Source organism: Zingiber officinale, chromosome 4B (genome assembly GCF_018446385.1).
Source record: "Zingiber officinale cultivar Zhangliang chromosome 4B, Zo_v1.1, whole genome shotgun sequence".
Taxonomy (NCBI): Eukaryota; Viridiplantae; Streptophyta; class Magnoliopsida; order Zingiberales; family Zingiberaceae; genus Zingiber; species Zingiber officinale.
The window spans coordinates 137,775,709-137,790,368 of NC_055993.1; the positions used below are offsets into that span (position 1 = coordinate 137,775,709).

At 36.4% G+C, this 14,660-nt stretch overlaps 2 protein-coding genes across 5 annotated transcripts; one reads left to right on the forward strand and one right to left on the reverse strand.

The window, feature by feature from the left end:
* The first annotated feature begins 605 nt into the window (after window positions 1-605).
* LOC121976991 (hydroxyproline O-galactosyltransferase GALT6-like) lies at window positions 606-6,005 on the forward strand. The gene is made up of 7 exons (XM_042529449.1): window positions 606-1,693; window positions 1,865-2,094; window positions 2,176-2,463; window positions 2,534-2,662; window positions 2,762-2,935; window positions 4,232-4,339; window positions 5,451-6,005. Exons 1-7 carry the CDS (start codon window positions 811-813, stop codon window positions 5,658-5,660), a joined length of 2,022 nt encoding a protein of 673 aa, XP_042385383.1. The 5' UTR covers window positions 606-810; the 3' UTR covers window positions 5,661-6,005.
* A 378-nt stretch (window positions 6,006-6,383) lies between these two features.
* LOC121976992 (F-box/kelch-repeat protein At1g67480-like) lies at window positions 6,384-13,626 on the reverse strand. Of its 4 annotated transcripts, none has more exons than XM_042529452.1 (4): window positions 13,512-13,626; window positions 11,607-11,663; window positions 10,666-11,511; window positions 6,384-7,252 (listed from the first exon to the last, which is right to left on the reverse strand). In XM_042529452.1, exons 3-4 carry the CDS (start codon window positions 11,205-11,207, stop codon window positions 6,625-6,627), a joined length of 1,170 nt encoding a protein of 389 aa, XP_042385386.1. In that variant the 5' UTR covers window positions 11,208-11,511; window positions 11,607-11,663; window positions 13,512-13,626; the 3' UTR covers window positions 6,384-6,624. The 4 variants fall into 4 exon arrangements, with proteins under 4 accessions (XP_042385386.1, XP_042385384.1, XP_042385387.1 ...); XM_042529450.1 differs by having other exon boundaries at window positions 10,666-11,535; XM_042529453.1 differs by having other exon boundaries at window positions 11,607-11,694; window positions 13,512-13,587.
* Between the last annotated feature and the right edge of the window lie 1,034 nt (window positions 13,627-14,660).

Genomic DNA, 14,660 nt, shown 5'->3' on the forward strand with positions numbered 1-14,660 from the left:
CAAAGTCCGCGTCACGCTTTTTAATTTCCTTCTCGCCACAAGTCCCTGCAGAAACCTTCATCTTGCCTCCCGACGCTGTGCCCTAGCTCCTGCCCCAACTCGTCGCATCTTCTTCCTCCTGACGCTGCCCCAAATTACCTTTTCCTTTTTCTCTTGGCGCTGTGCCCTACAGGCGCCTCTTCCTCCCGACCTGTGCCCTATTAATAAAATGAGCCTTTTATTTAAAAACAAAACAAAAATGAAAATTGTATAAAACGGATTGACAAGTTTTGTAAGCTTAAAATCTAAAAAACTGAACATAAATAGAGAGAATTCTAAATTCCAAGGGTGTTTCTATATAGATGTAAAAATAAATTATTGCAAAGAAATTTAGGTGCATTTTTTAAATAAATAAATAAAATTTTGTTGTATTTGCAACGGCAACGTGGAAGGGCTTCTATTTTCATTGACTTGACCAACGCCGGCGCCGAACCTCCTTCCTCGCCTCGCTTGCCGTTTCAACCACGTACCCGTAAAAAACCAAACGCGCTTTGAAATCGAAATGCTCTGCGGGACCCACGCCATAATAAAACCGTCGGGTTATTCATCGCGTTCGCAAATTGGAAATTATAATACCACAACTCCCAGCCCACGCCCTCCTCTCAAACGGCTATTTCCTTTTGCTCTCGGCAGTCGGCTCCGCTCCCTTCGGCTCCTCCTCGGCGTCGCTCCCATTTCTAGGGTTACGGTCGCCGGCGATTTCCTCGCTTATTATGCCGATTTGATCGCCTCCCTGGCTGGCGGATCAGTAGAGGATCGGTGGGTGCGACGATGAGGCGGTCGAGGCTGGAGCTGTCCTTTAATCCGTTTACTCGGAAGAGGTTCCTGCACTTTCTCCTTGTTCTCGGGATTCTCTACCTCTCTTTCCTCCTCCTGTGTGAGTTCCCCTTCGTATTCCACGGATTCACGCCGCTTGGCGCCGCGGGCGGCCTCCTCGGTGGCGACGCGGTGGCCCGTCGAGTCTCCCTGCAAAGCGAGGAGGACACCCAAGGGATCTATGCCCCTGTTCGTCCCTTTTTATTCCCTTATCGACCGGAAGTTTCCGCTGCAGCTCCTATCCCGCACTGCTTGCCGCTCGAGACTCTGAGCTCGCGATCGCTGATCGTTTCCGGTTTGGCGCAGTTGGAGCTCAACTCGAGCAGTAGGGGAGCCTTTTCGGATCTCCATAAGTCGGCGTGGGACGCGTGGGAGGTGGGGAGGAGGGTTTTTGAAGACCTCAAGGCTTCTCCGGCGCCGTCTGCTGCGGCTCCAACGCAGGGGATTCGGGTGGAACAGAACTGCCCGAACTCGATCATGTTGTCCGGAGCGGAGTTTCAGGAGCGAGGGAGATTGACGGTGCTTCCTTGTGGGCTGACGTTGGGGTCCCATATCACTCTGGTGGCAAGGCCACGCAGGGCGCACCCCGACTATGACCCAAAGATATCGGTTCTGAAGGACTCGGAGCAGGCCCCGATGGTTTCTCAGTTCATGATGGAGCTAAAGGGGCTTAAAACTGTGGATGGCGAAGACCCTCCAAGGATTCTCCACTTTAACCCCCGGTTAAAGGGCGATTGGAGCGGCAAGCCAGTGATGGAGCTGAACTCCTGCTACCGCATGCAGTGGGGGTCCGCTCAGCGATGTGAGGGCTGGAAGTCCAAGTCCAGCGAGGAGACAGGTATGGACATTCAGGATACTCGTTGGCGTAAATATCCAAATCCCATTTGTGAATTCTATTAGGAATTTTAGGCTAGTTTCTGATTATTTTTTGATGCTAAAAAATATCAATCTTCAATATGCATATGATATTTTTCATTCTTTATCTGAATTGGATTGTCAAATGTTACAGTTGATGGTCTGGTTAAGTGTGAAGGGTGGACTCGAGATGAAGATACCCAGGTGGAAGAGACAAAGAAGTCATGGTGGTTTAAGAGATTAATTGGTCCGGCAAAAATCTCATTTGATTGGCCATATCCATTTGTTGAAGACAAATTGTTTGTTTTAACATTAACTGCTGGTTTAGAGGGTTATCATATTAATGTTGGTGGGAGGCATGTTGCATCCTTTCCATACCGTACTGTGAGTTTAGCTTAAAATCTTTCTCTCTAACTTCAAATTGACTTACTATAAGTTCTATTTTTAAAGTTTTGATTCCTACAGAGTTTCGCCCTTGAAGATGCCACCGGCCTGTCATTGAATGGAGATCTCGACATTGAGTCAATATATGCTGTTTCATTGCCTGCTAGGCATCCTAGTTTTTCCCTGAAAAGGGAACTGGAGATGTCTGCTCAGTGGCAGGCTCCTCCACTTACTGATGAGCCTATAGAACTTTTCATCGGCATCCTTTCTGCAGGAAACCATTTTGCAGAACGTATGGCAGTCAGAAAATCGTGGATGTCTGCATTAACTAGATCATCAAATGTGCTGGCAAGGTTCTTTGTTGCGCTGGTAATTTTTTGTAGTTGCTTGTTAAATTCAGTTATTTTAGGTTATCATCTTGTGACACATTTCTGGACAGAATGGAAGAAAGGAGGTGAACATGCAATTAAAACTGGAAGCAGAATTCTTTGGGGATATTGTTATAGTACCTTACATGGACAGTTATGATCTAGTTGTTTTGAAGACTGTTGCTATCTGTGAGTATGGGGTAAGTCCTATTGGATGTTAAAATTTACTGCTGGAGCTTTAATCATAATTGTAAATTAGTTGGTAATAATTATACTTCTTTTGTCCTCTGCAAAAATAGGTTCGAAAAGTATCCGCCAAATATATTATGAAGTGTGATGATGACACATTTGTGAGGCTTGACTCAGTACTCAAGGAAGTGAATAAAATCCCATCCGATAGAAGCCTTTACATTGGGAATATTAATTATTACCACAAGCCTCTTCGCTTTGGGAAATGGGCTGTGACATATGAGGTATGTACTTTCTTCTGCTCATGTTTCATTTCTATGGTAATTAGATTTTGCAAGCTCCTAAACAAGCCTCCTGATGCTTTATGGCAAGAGGAGGAATGTGCTATTTATTATATTTCTGAAGGTTTGAAAAAACATGTGCAAAGATACGTGGTTGAGCCACGACAAAATGTGGTCCATTTTTTTAAAAAATAGCATTGGTTATATTGCAGAAAGGCACAAAGTTAGCATCTACTATAGAATACATCAGATTAATCAACCTAATCAATTATGGTAAGGAAAACTTTGCATCTATTACTTAATAATTAAACGAATCATGCTAACTAATCAAATGTCATATAGATATTTTGTATATGAATGAAGGCAATAGATATAACACGAAACAGAAATATACAGTGAATGCTAATCAACCATGATAATTTGCATGTCTAGCTAAGCATGCATATAACATATAACTTTTTTCAAAATTTCAAAAGAACCTGACAGGACTCCTAGTTTTAAATTTCTCCCAAACAGAGTTTCCAAACATGACTCTTCTTTCTTTCATTTTCCCATCTTTAGATTGACTGTAATAAAAATTGTCAATCTGAACGTAGCAATAGCACTGATAATGAGAGAGGAATGATGATAGTGAGCAATTAATTGGTGATTACACATTCTCAGGATTATGAAAGCATTTTTCATATATAACAAATGTTCTAACTATTTTTGTGGGTACACTTAATGCTTCACCTTTTTCTAAATGATGGCCACTTATTCACTGTATGGTTAGTGGTTATCTCACCACAAGCGACATGCATACTTAACTTTTTAAATCCATATGGTTGAAGCAACGTTTTGAGGTTAGATTCATCTTTCTTTTCAGTTGTTTGTTTTACTTATAGAAGCCCCCAGCCCTTGTAGACTGCTATGGCAGATCCCACAGACAATATCCAATCGATGTTACTTAGTACATGGTGTGTTACATATTCATAGCAACTTTGGCTCTCTAGTTGATTGAAAGAACTTGGAAATTTCACTATTTGGAATTTTATCATGTTAATATTTTTTTACATAAAAAGCAAATCAATAGATTCACCTAAGGATAGCACAGAGGACATGCTCACATTTTGGAGAAGATACTTAGGAGAATCATCTAAGATGCAATGAATTCAATCCTTTCTTTGCTTGGTTGCTTCTTATCTTCCTTTTTCTCCTTTTCCTCTCTTTTTCTTCCTTTTTTCTGTTCTTTCCTATCTCCAGATTTCTAATGATATATTTTTTTATATAGTTTAGTAACATTAAATTTCTATCTTTCAGGAATGGCCAGAGGAGAACTACCCACATTATGCTAATGGTCCAGGCTATGTTATATCTTCTGATATTGCAAATTATGTTGTTTCGGAGTTTGAAAAGCATACACTGAGAGTAAGCTCCTATCTTGATTTTAACAGATCAGTTCAATACTTCATTTTGTAACAAATATATGCTAATTACATTTTTATATAAACTTCTGCCTGCCACACTGTTAAATGAATTCCAAGTCATCAATTAGGGACATGTTTATTAAGCTGACAAATCAATATGCCTCATTGACTACCAAGTGGTTAGTTCCTCGAGAAAGCTTAACTCATTATTAAATTGAAAATTTGGAGATTGGATTAAGAAGAAAGCTGAAGAATACAAAAACTTTTGGAGTAGCCTGCTGTAATTTACATGGTGCATTGACCATACAAGTCAGCTTAGCAACACATAATAAGCAAGTTAGTAGTCCAAGAGAAGACTAACAGTTAATATACACATAATGTATGACACAGAGACAAGTTCTCCTGTTTCAGATTGACATCATGACTTTGTTAAAGTTGGTGGATATGTAGTACCTGGAGTCACTTGTAATTCACATTAGGATCCAAATTATAGTTTCTATCAGAATTCTCTATTTTATTTATAATCCATTGCATTGTATCACACAACATACAAAATGCCTAATAACACTTCTCCAAAGTAATATATTCTTCTTGACACTTGACAAATAACACTGTTCCAAAGTAATATACTCTTGCTCTTGAACATTGAACAGCCGTTTTTTTTTTTGTTGTGCGTGTGTTTTTCATTTTTGTTTTTTAATCACACAACATACAAAATGCCTAATAACACTTCTCCAAAGTAATATATTTTTCTTGACACTTGACAAATAACACTGTTCCAAAGTAATATACTCTTGCTCTTGAACATTGAACAACCGTTTTTTTTTGTTGTGCGTGTGTTTTCCATTTTTTACTTTTTTAAGCAACATTCACATTTCCATTTTAAAAGTGCCACTTGAACTCATTCCTTAGAAAATGTAAAAATATCCCTAACTTTTGCGGACTGCATTTTATGGGATAGCAAAATCTTTAATTATAGCTTAGACTATATGCAAGTAAATATGCCTGAAAAATGATAGACCTTTAAAGGATCACTGGTACAAGTTTTAGGATACTGCAGCTATTCTTTCTTGCACGTGTGGCATTGCTGTAACTTGTTTACTCTTGTGCAGTTATTCAAGATGGAAGACGTGAGCATGGGCATGTGGGTGGAGAAGTTCAACATTACTAAGAACCCCGTGGAGTACGTCCACAACCTCAAATTTTGCCAGTTCGGTTGCATTAACGATTACTACACCGCTCATTACCAGTCCCCTAGGCAAATGATGTGCATGTGGGAGAAACTGCAGGCAGGAAAACCTCAATGTTGCGACATGAGATGACGATAGCTGTGCAAGCATCCTTCACCACCAGCAGCTCAGAAGCCAATTTTGCAAGTTATAACAGAGCAGAGGCTCGAGCCATCTCCAATCCTAGAGAGTCATGTGTATGGTACGTCAAGGTATGATTTAGTGCAAGCATCCCTTGCCAGATTCATTTATTATTTCGTCCTTTTGGGTTGATTTGGGAAGAAAGGAGGGAACTGGACTAGGAATATGAACTGATGTTTTGGTAGGTCTCTACCATGAGCTACGTAGGATGTAATTTAATGTAATACACATTGGAGATTTGATTTCAACGAGTCCCCTAATGCAAAAGTATTACATTTGACTGATTGTTGGGCTCTACTCTTTCCTGTTCTTCATGAGCCTATTTGGTTCACAATGATTGATCACACTGCCTGATTCATTTTGACTGATTGTTGGGCTTCTACTCTTTCCTGTTCTTCATGAGCCTATTTGGATCACAATGATTGATCAGACTGCAATTTTGACCACATAAGACTAATCGGCTCGTAGCCCTCCCAGATCATATATGTGCCATCCTTATTGGAAGTTAAAATGATGATGTTATAGACATGAGATATTCATCTCGACTTGATGTCTCAAAATTCTTGATCCTGAAAAAAAATGATCGAACTAAGCTGCTTAGAGTTCTGAGCAGTATCAATTGGAACTGATTAATACCACTAGTTTACTCATCCAATGATCTGCAAAAAGTAGTGCTTGGTAAGTAAATAAAGTTCAATATTGAAGCAAATGTGAAATATTATGCAGTCACATTTTAGGGAGTGATATGACTGAACTCAAATAGGATCAGAGACATTTCATAGTAGAGCTGAATTGAAATCACACACAATGCAGAAGCCAAATGGCTTTAGCAACCTAAAGCCCACCTAATGAAGACGACAACAACACTAAGGCCAACTTAACAAAGAAATGATAAGCCGACCTACATAAGGAACCTTCATGCCTTGATTGTCACACTGCACAGGCACAAGCCGGAGGGCTTCAGTGAAGACCTCTGCCATTCAGATCCTACTGGAGCATCAGGATCATAGAGCAGTGTTTGATATCCAGGCGTTTCTTCGAGCGCAAAAAGTAACAACTTGTGGTTAAATATCCCAAAGCGGAATGCAATGGATGAGCTACCAGTAACAGGCACTGGAACTTTATTCCAAGAACTATCAACCGGATTAAATATTGCTAACTTTCTCTGGTTCTTCCACTCGATACAGAACAGTTTGTTGTCGAGCACAGCATGTGCGGTGACCATAACACATCCGCTTCTCATCTCATTCCACGAGTGGCTTTCTGGATGATACACATTCACAAACTTGGTATTACCAATTGTGAAGCTAGATCGGCCACCCATCACGTAAAGTTTGTCTTCAAAGCTGCAAGCAAAGCAACCCCACCTTGGGCAACGAAGACTTTCGATTATGGTCCACTTATTTATGCTTGGGTCATACACTTCGACACTTGATAAGCAATCACCATGAGAATCAATTCCACCTACAGCGTATATAAAACCATCAAGCTCGGCACAGGCAAAGTCACAACGAGCAATATTCATCTTGGTCAATGTGCTCCATCTGTAAAAAAGAAACGCTTCATTAGATTAATATTTGTGGACTGATAATGTGCAGTAGAGCAGTACTGAATGAATCAATTAATCATGATAAACAAAGTGCCATGATATATTCATTGCTTGATTACATCAAATTGGTAATTGATGTAGGACCACCCCTTGAATTTTAAAGGGTTATAACTTTTAACTCGGAACTCGAAATAAAGCTCTGTCGGTGGCCACACATGCAGAATTTAGAGATCTACAATTGTTAGAGGGAATCCGTAACCGCTAAGTTTTGATCTCAAAAAATAATGTTTAGGCCTTCGTCGGAGCCTCCGAAGATTTTATTACTATTTTTAGTAATTTTTATTTTTATGATATTAAAGTATTTTTGATATTCATAGATTAGGATTTAGGGTCTTGTTTATTAATTTCGATTTCTGTCAAGAAATTTCCTTTTCTTTATGAGATAGGAATTAATGTCCATAAATTGAGATTTTCTTTCTTTTCTTTGTTTTAGGGTTTAGAATCTATATAAACACCTATTTAGTCGTATGAGGATTCATCCCTCAATTATTAACAAAATTTTCTTTTTTTAGCAAATGATGAATTTTCTCCTTGATTTCTTCAGGCTCTACTCAATTCCTTCTCATTAGCCCGTAGATAATCGCTATCATGTCTGACGTCAGTAATCAATCTGTTACACATCGTGTCAACTTAAGAGGGATCTTTTAAATCTAGTAGGTTGACTTGACTTTGAGCAACTTTATGTTCACTATATAAATGTTGAGTTGCTTTTTTCTTTTAAGCAATTGTTTTTTTTATGTTTTAGCAATCATATTCTATGAAGCGATTTACAATGATACTTTGATTCTACTCTCCTAAAAGGAACATCAGCTCTCACAATTCTATAAAACCACCATAAATGTTTCAAAAAAAGTAGGCATACGACGTACAAAAAGCTTGCGCCCTTCTTTATCTCTAAAGACAGGGTGCCCTAACCCATCCAACAGCTATTCCATCCCCGTTATCCATTGACCCTTCTCTAAATAATCCTCCTTTTGCCGGATTATTACCAATGTAATCATAAAAAGCTAATTTTTCGGGAATTTTAGACCAAGCTTTCGATAAACTTAGATTTTCATCTAGTCCGGCGCTAACTCTTCGATATTCTGGATGTACAATTCCATTTCGTTAGTTATTTTACATTTCAGTTGGAAAATGCAGTCGAATGTTTGGGGTACTATAAGTGATAAAGTAGTAACTCATATTACAGGAGGAAACTTTGCGCAGAGTTCCATTACTATTAATGGGTGACTCCTAGATTTCTTATAAGCACAGGCATCTCAAGGAATTCAATCTTATGGTTTTTCATTATCTGCATATGGTCTTTTTTCTTGGGTGCTCATTTTGTATGGGCTTTCAGTTTAATATTTCTATTCAACGACCATGGTTATTGGCAAGAACTCATGAACCCCCATCCTTTTACCAATTAACATCCTAGAAGATTTAACAAAACTTCTCTTAGTTTTCGACTTTTCGGAAATATATTAGCCGATGAATTAGTAGGTGTTGTTCTTGTTTCTTTAGTCCCTTCAGCAGTTCCTATACCTGTCATGTTTCTTGGATTATTTACAAGTGGTATTCAAGCTCTTATTTTTGCAACCTTAGCCGCAGCTTATATAGGTGAATCCATGGAAGGTCATCATTAACTAGCTTTTCAAATAGTCCTTTTTTTTTTAATTCTATTATTAAGCAAGCTTATCCCACATGATTCATGATAATCCAATTGGATGGGTAAGATAAGAGTGTATGATTCCATCATCGAATTGTAGGAGAAAAGACTAAAAGAACAAGATATAATCACCATGCAAAAGCACATTACTAAGAAAGCAATTTCTAACGAAGTTGTTCTATCTCTTTACTTGAAAAAGCCACTACATATGTTGAAATTCTACCTTATTTAAGCAATGCTTTTCAATTAATCAATCGACGTGAAAGAAAAAACTGAATGGGCATAGCTAACATCAATAGCAATGACACAGATCTGCTTAACATGATTAAAATGATTCAGAAAAAGGAGTTATTAGCTTGTAGCTAAGGGTTTTAGCTTTTAATCTGATAAATGGCAGGTTGTTTTATATTTTTGGGACCAATAACCTCCTACAATTAACTTAATTCAGACGATTAAAGTCACAAAAACAGGCCAAAATAGATGACCAAAAACAACTTTTATTCAAACCTTTTCTATAATTCAATTAGTTGATTAGTGTGATCAGTAACTATACTGAATTTAAGAACTTTAGTTAGTGGAATACTAATTTATAAGCTTTTCTTTTCCTAAAATTTCTTAACAAATTGGATGGCAGCGGCCTTTAAGATACTCCAGCATGCTACTTGCCAAAAAGCAGATCATCTCCCTGTAACTTGGATGCCCAAATGATCACTTACGCTACATTGAGGAAAGTATACTTTAAGTGAATTTTCCATCCCTACAGGTTATGTCTATGAGCATTGAGAAAGATGTACGTAAAAATCCTCCCTAGTATTAGGGATTGCAGGATTGAATTAGATCTCAGCATGACACAGTTTTGTTATCTTTGCGAATCCAAGAAAAACGTTTGCACTTAGGAAAAACAGAAAAGTAACAGACTTGTGCTGAATACAGGGACTCAAGCAAACAAGTAGTCTTGACAAAGTATTGGTCATCTACTGGCTTGCCATAATAACAATGCAAGTAGCATCGATACTCAAACAAACAAATTCAACTTGATTTTTTCATCCAACTACCAGTTATATTTCATATTCAACTATAATACTTATTAAGTGTTTAATACTTAAAATGTATTTCAAATGTGTGTGTAAACCTAGAATTTTATGCTACTGTCAATCTTTTTAGATGGCATACAGCTGAATAAAGAAAACAGATTTTGAATTTCTTTTCCTGGAGAAACAAAACCAACAAAAAGTAATACTATCATTGTTTAACCATGTTAAAGTTGTTCTGTTAAATTAGGGTTCATTAGACAAGGGAAATAAAAGGATAGAAAAAAATAAAACTATGCTAGCCCTCTTGAAACCACTGTAATCTAGTTTCAAGAATACACCTTTGTTAAACCATCCTCTCATTTCAAGTTTTTGTTCCTGAACACATGATGAATTTATATTGAACAAAATTTTTATACAAAAAGTAGAACAGGAGAGCGACGAGAATGAGAGCAAACTCAATACAGCAAAAAATGAAAAACAATTATTTTTGGTAGAATGTGTCAATTTATAGAAGGAATATTATGGAAAATTTCAGCATCTTATGAGTAAAACTAAGAGGAACTTCAAATTAAGTCATAATCACCATTCATCCAGACACTCAACAATACAAAGCAGGCTACAAGGACAAACTAGGCATGTAATATGATGGAGGAGAGTGAGAGATACCTATTAAGCCGAGAATCATACTGATAAACATCATTTGAAACACACTCCTTCCCTATGTCAACTGAGTAGCCAGCTATAACAAACAGATAAGCATCAATGACAGCAATTCCAAACCCAGCTTTTTTAGAACCAGGCATTGGAGGAAGCACCATTCTGTTATCCCCTAAGCCAGACAATACTTCCCAATGGTTCCCACTGCCATCAAGATCACCAGTTAAGATATACAACCATTCCTCGATCTTCCCAGCCTCCTTTCTTATAACAAGAAACTCCTTGCTTTTAATAAAAGATCTCCATCTCTTGCAAACAGCACCTATAACAGGGAGCTGTTTCCGGGGAAGAAGAACAAGACAGAACTTGGCCACATCATCAGGCAATCCAGGTATGATTGGACAATTGGGATTCTGCTGCGCTTGCAAGGAAAATCCAGCTGAAAACTTTTGAGTTGCCAGATTAGATTGAATTGAAACATTCAGACGCACCTCTGCATCTGCAAGCCTTTTTTGAACACCAAAGAACCCAGGCATTGCTAAATCGAGCATTTAAATAATGCTATAATTGATTAACATCCAGACTCAAAACAAATCTTTTGAGCAAGTCAGAGTAACGAGGAATAATGTTATAAGAAGCAGTAGCCTAAAGAGAAAGATTCGTGATATCCATCATTCATAGGTATCTTAAGAGACCAAGGTACGAAAGAAGGCAATGATTCAAACAGCACAGGTGCAAATCCCAAGGGTGTTTTCTGTTTTCTTATGGTTGTTTTGAAGGCCATTCCACAGTTGCTGCTCCCAGAAAAATTCTTCTGGATTAATGTCTGCTCTAGTTCACTGTAATTCTTGGTTTCTCCCAAAAACATCATACCAAAATCTACAAAATATTAGTGAAAGTAAAATAGTAGTACAGAATCAGAGAGAGAGAGAGAGAGAGAGAGAGAGTACCAGTGGGCACAAAACTTTCAAAGATGTCAACCAGCCGTAAGATCCATTTTGAATCAACTGAAGCATAAAAATCAACATACTCAACATACTACAAAAAAATCAGGACAAAGATCCAGTGATGCAAAACACTCAACATACTCATTATAAATTTTGCTAATCATATATAGAGAGAGATTTGGAATATCAAATAAAATGTAAAAGCCTCACTATTTACTCTCCAAAGATGAAGACATCACATTAGAAAAACTTTTCATCCTCTATTCAATTGCAACATTTTATTTTCAGGTCATTACAAAAATGGCCTGAGGCTTGGATTGTGCTTATTGTTGGATTCAAGTGCTGAGTGTGTGGCTGACTACATGTTGAATTTACACTCTTAAGAAAAAAAAAAGTCTCTTGAGCTTTACCATTTGTTATCTGCTATTTATTTGTTTATTGTTGGATTCAAAATGGTTCCAAGTGCTGAGTGTGTGGCTGACTACATGTTTAATTTACTCTCTCTTAAGAAAAAAAAATCTCTTGAGCTTTACCATTTGTTATCTGCTATTTATTTGTTTATTGTTGCACAAATTGAATCTCTTGAGCTTTACCATTAAACCACAACTCCCACACCAACCATCCACTACCTATTTCCTTCATTTGCAACTTCAACAAGCTCTGCTGCAATGCCAAAGTTGAACGGTTAACTTCATTTTGAAGTTTTTTTTTATTCTAGATTGAAGTTTATGCGACACTGATAAACAAACTTTGTTCAATTATCAGATTCTAATCTATTCACATTGTTTACACTTAATAATTATTTAATTTCTTAGAGAAATATAGGGATAAAACATGTAAGTTGGTGCAATATACTTGGAAGCATATACATGTATCTTTGTGTTTCTACACAATCTAGAGTCTCTGAACAATTTTAGTAAAACCATTTAGTTTTAGCTTTGTTCCCTTTATCCAAACTCCGTAATTTGGAAACTATAGTAAAATAATAACTGAGAGCAATAACACTTGTTGATATTTTCAACATTTTATGGACAAATATTAAAAAAAAAAAAGTATATATATAATTTAGTGAAATAGTATGTGTAAATTTAAATAATTTTAGAATATTTTTATTAACAACCTAGAAAAACTGATTTTATTTAGTACACGGGTATTTTGGTCCGTTTGAACAAAATCAAAAAAAGGTGGGACGCTGTCATGTTTTTCCTGAGTTTTCAAATTAACAGATCTGGCATGTTTTACAACAACATGGGTGATACAGGAACAAAAATTGCGGACTTTCGGTACAAAATACTTGTAATTAAGATGACAAAGTCTTCGCTTTGCCAAAGAGAAAAGCAAGTCCTACAATAATTTTTTTAGAATACAGGATTCAGGATAGTTGGTTCAACAATGATTCAGGATTCAGGATAGTCTCACATATAACATAATGTAATCGCCATAGAGCATAATCTAAGAGAAAAAAAGGAACTAATACCTATTTTCTCAGCACGAAGTAAAGGTAGACCTAATAGCAATCACACTAAACAGATCACAACTGAACGGTACTATTTTTTCCCCTGCTTCTTGCTAAAATCGAGCCGATAATTTTTTTTTTATCAAAATAGTTCTCTACATATCCCAAATCATGATTTGCAGGATAGATCTAACATTGCCGAACGGGTAAAAACAAATGATCAACAGAAAAGAGAAACCAATTTCGTAAATTATTACTTGCAAACAAAATAGACTAGATTAGCTTCGAAGAAAAAGGGGGAAAAAAAGCGAAATACAATCGAACGCCTCCAAGAAAAGAAGAAGAAACTAAGGGTCAACGGAAAATCATTGCTAAATACCAAACACACACACAAAAAAAAAAACATATCTCAGATCTGTAGCTGTGTGAAAGATTGAGATGAGAAAATTTACCTAAAAATTTGGGTACAGATCTTGGAATGTAACGGATAATGCGGAAGAAGAAGGCGACGTCGATGGAGGCGAGTAGGAAGGGAAGTGATAAACAAGGGCAGGACGCCTTTTAAATAGGGTTGAATAGTAAACAAAATTGTTTACTTGCGGGTAGGAAAAGGATAGGAGGAGAGGAGAGGAGAGGAGAGGAGAGGAGAGATGAGATATGTTTACTAGTGTGGAAAGGAGAGGAGAAAAGAGGGTAGCGCCGAAAATGTTGACCTTTTGCACTATTGAGGGAAGCTCATACTTACTTATTTCCTTATTATATTAATTTAAATTTATTTATTTAAAATTTTATTAAATTTGAATTTTCATGGAGCTCAATTAATAGAGGTTAACATAAAACTCATATTATTATTATTATTATTATTTTAAAAAATAATTAATGAATTTATAATTAAATTTAAAATAAGTTAATTAATAAATTTCATTTACAATCTTCTTTTACTATTGGGGGCACCAAGGGTATTAATAAACATATAATTCATTTATAGCCCTAGGATTTTTGCCTTCATGATTATTTTTTTAAAAATAGTAGAAAGAAAAAATAAGGGGAAAAGGTTAAAAAAAAATTATATAGATTTGCTCAAAATCATACTATCTACTTGTATAAATGGTTAATGTACAATCTGAACAATTAATAGCAATTGGTCTTGAATTATTGTGATATTATAGCAACAATTTACAGATGACATGCACTTTTTGGAATCTAAATTATTTTAGCTATAAAATTAAATTTGCTAGACAATATTTCTAATTGTGTCTGAAAACATTAATTTTCCCTCAAATTGTCAAAACGAAACTCTTAAAGTTGATTAAAATAGACTAAATATTAGTAAAATTTATTCTAATTTATTAAAAATAGTCAAATTTAATTAAAATTAGCCAAATATTATTAGAATAGTTTTGATTAAAACTAATGCAAAGTACAATTTTAATCAAACTTGCCCTATAACAATATTAATCAAGAGTATTTTAAAGATATAGACACCTTTTTACTTTTTTTTTTAAAAAAAAATAAAACAACCTTTTAATAATAAAAACAAGAGGCACCGTTTTAATTTTCGCCCCTTGCTTTCCTTTTCTTTAGATGGAAACATTTTGGAA

Bases quoted from the DNA above. Each gene is read 5' to 3' on its own strand.
- LOC121976991 (XM_042529449.1), top strand. From the start codon at position 811: ATGAGGCGGTCGAGGCTGGAGCTGTCCTTTAATCCGTTTACTCGGAAG. The intron at 1,694-1,864 runs GTATGGACATTC...CAAATGTTACAG, and splicing joins CAAGTCCAGCGAGGAGACAG to TTGATGGTCTGGTTAAGTGT. The intron at 4,340-5,450 runs GTAAGCTCCTAT...ACTCTTGTGCAG, and splicing joins TTGAAAAGCATACACTGAGA to TTATTCAAGATGGAAGACGT.
- LOC121976992 (XM_042529452.1), bottom strand. From the start codon at position 11,207: ATGCTCGATTTAGCAATGCCTGGGTTCTTTGGTGTTCAAAAAAGGCTT. The intron at 7,253-10,665 runs GTATCTCTCACT...TCTTTTTTACAG, and splicing joins TATGATTCTCGGCTTAATAG to ATGGAGCACATTGACCAAGA.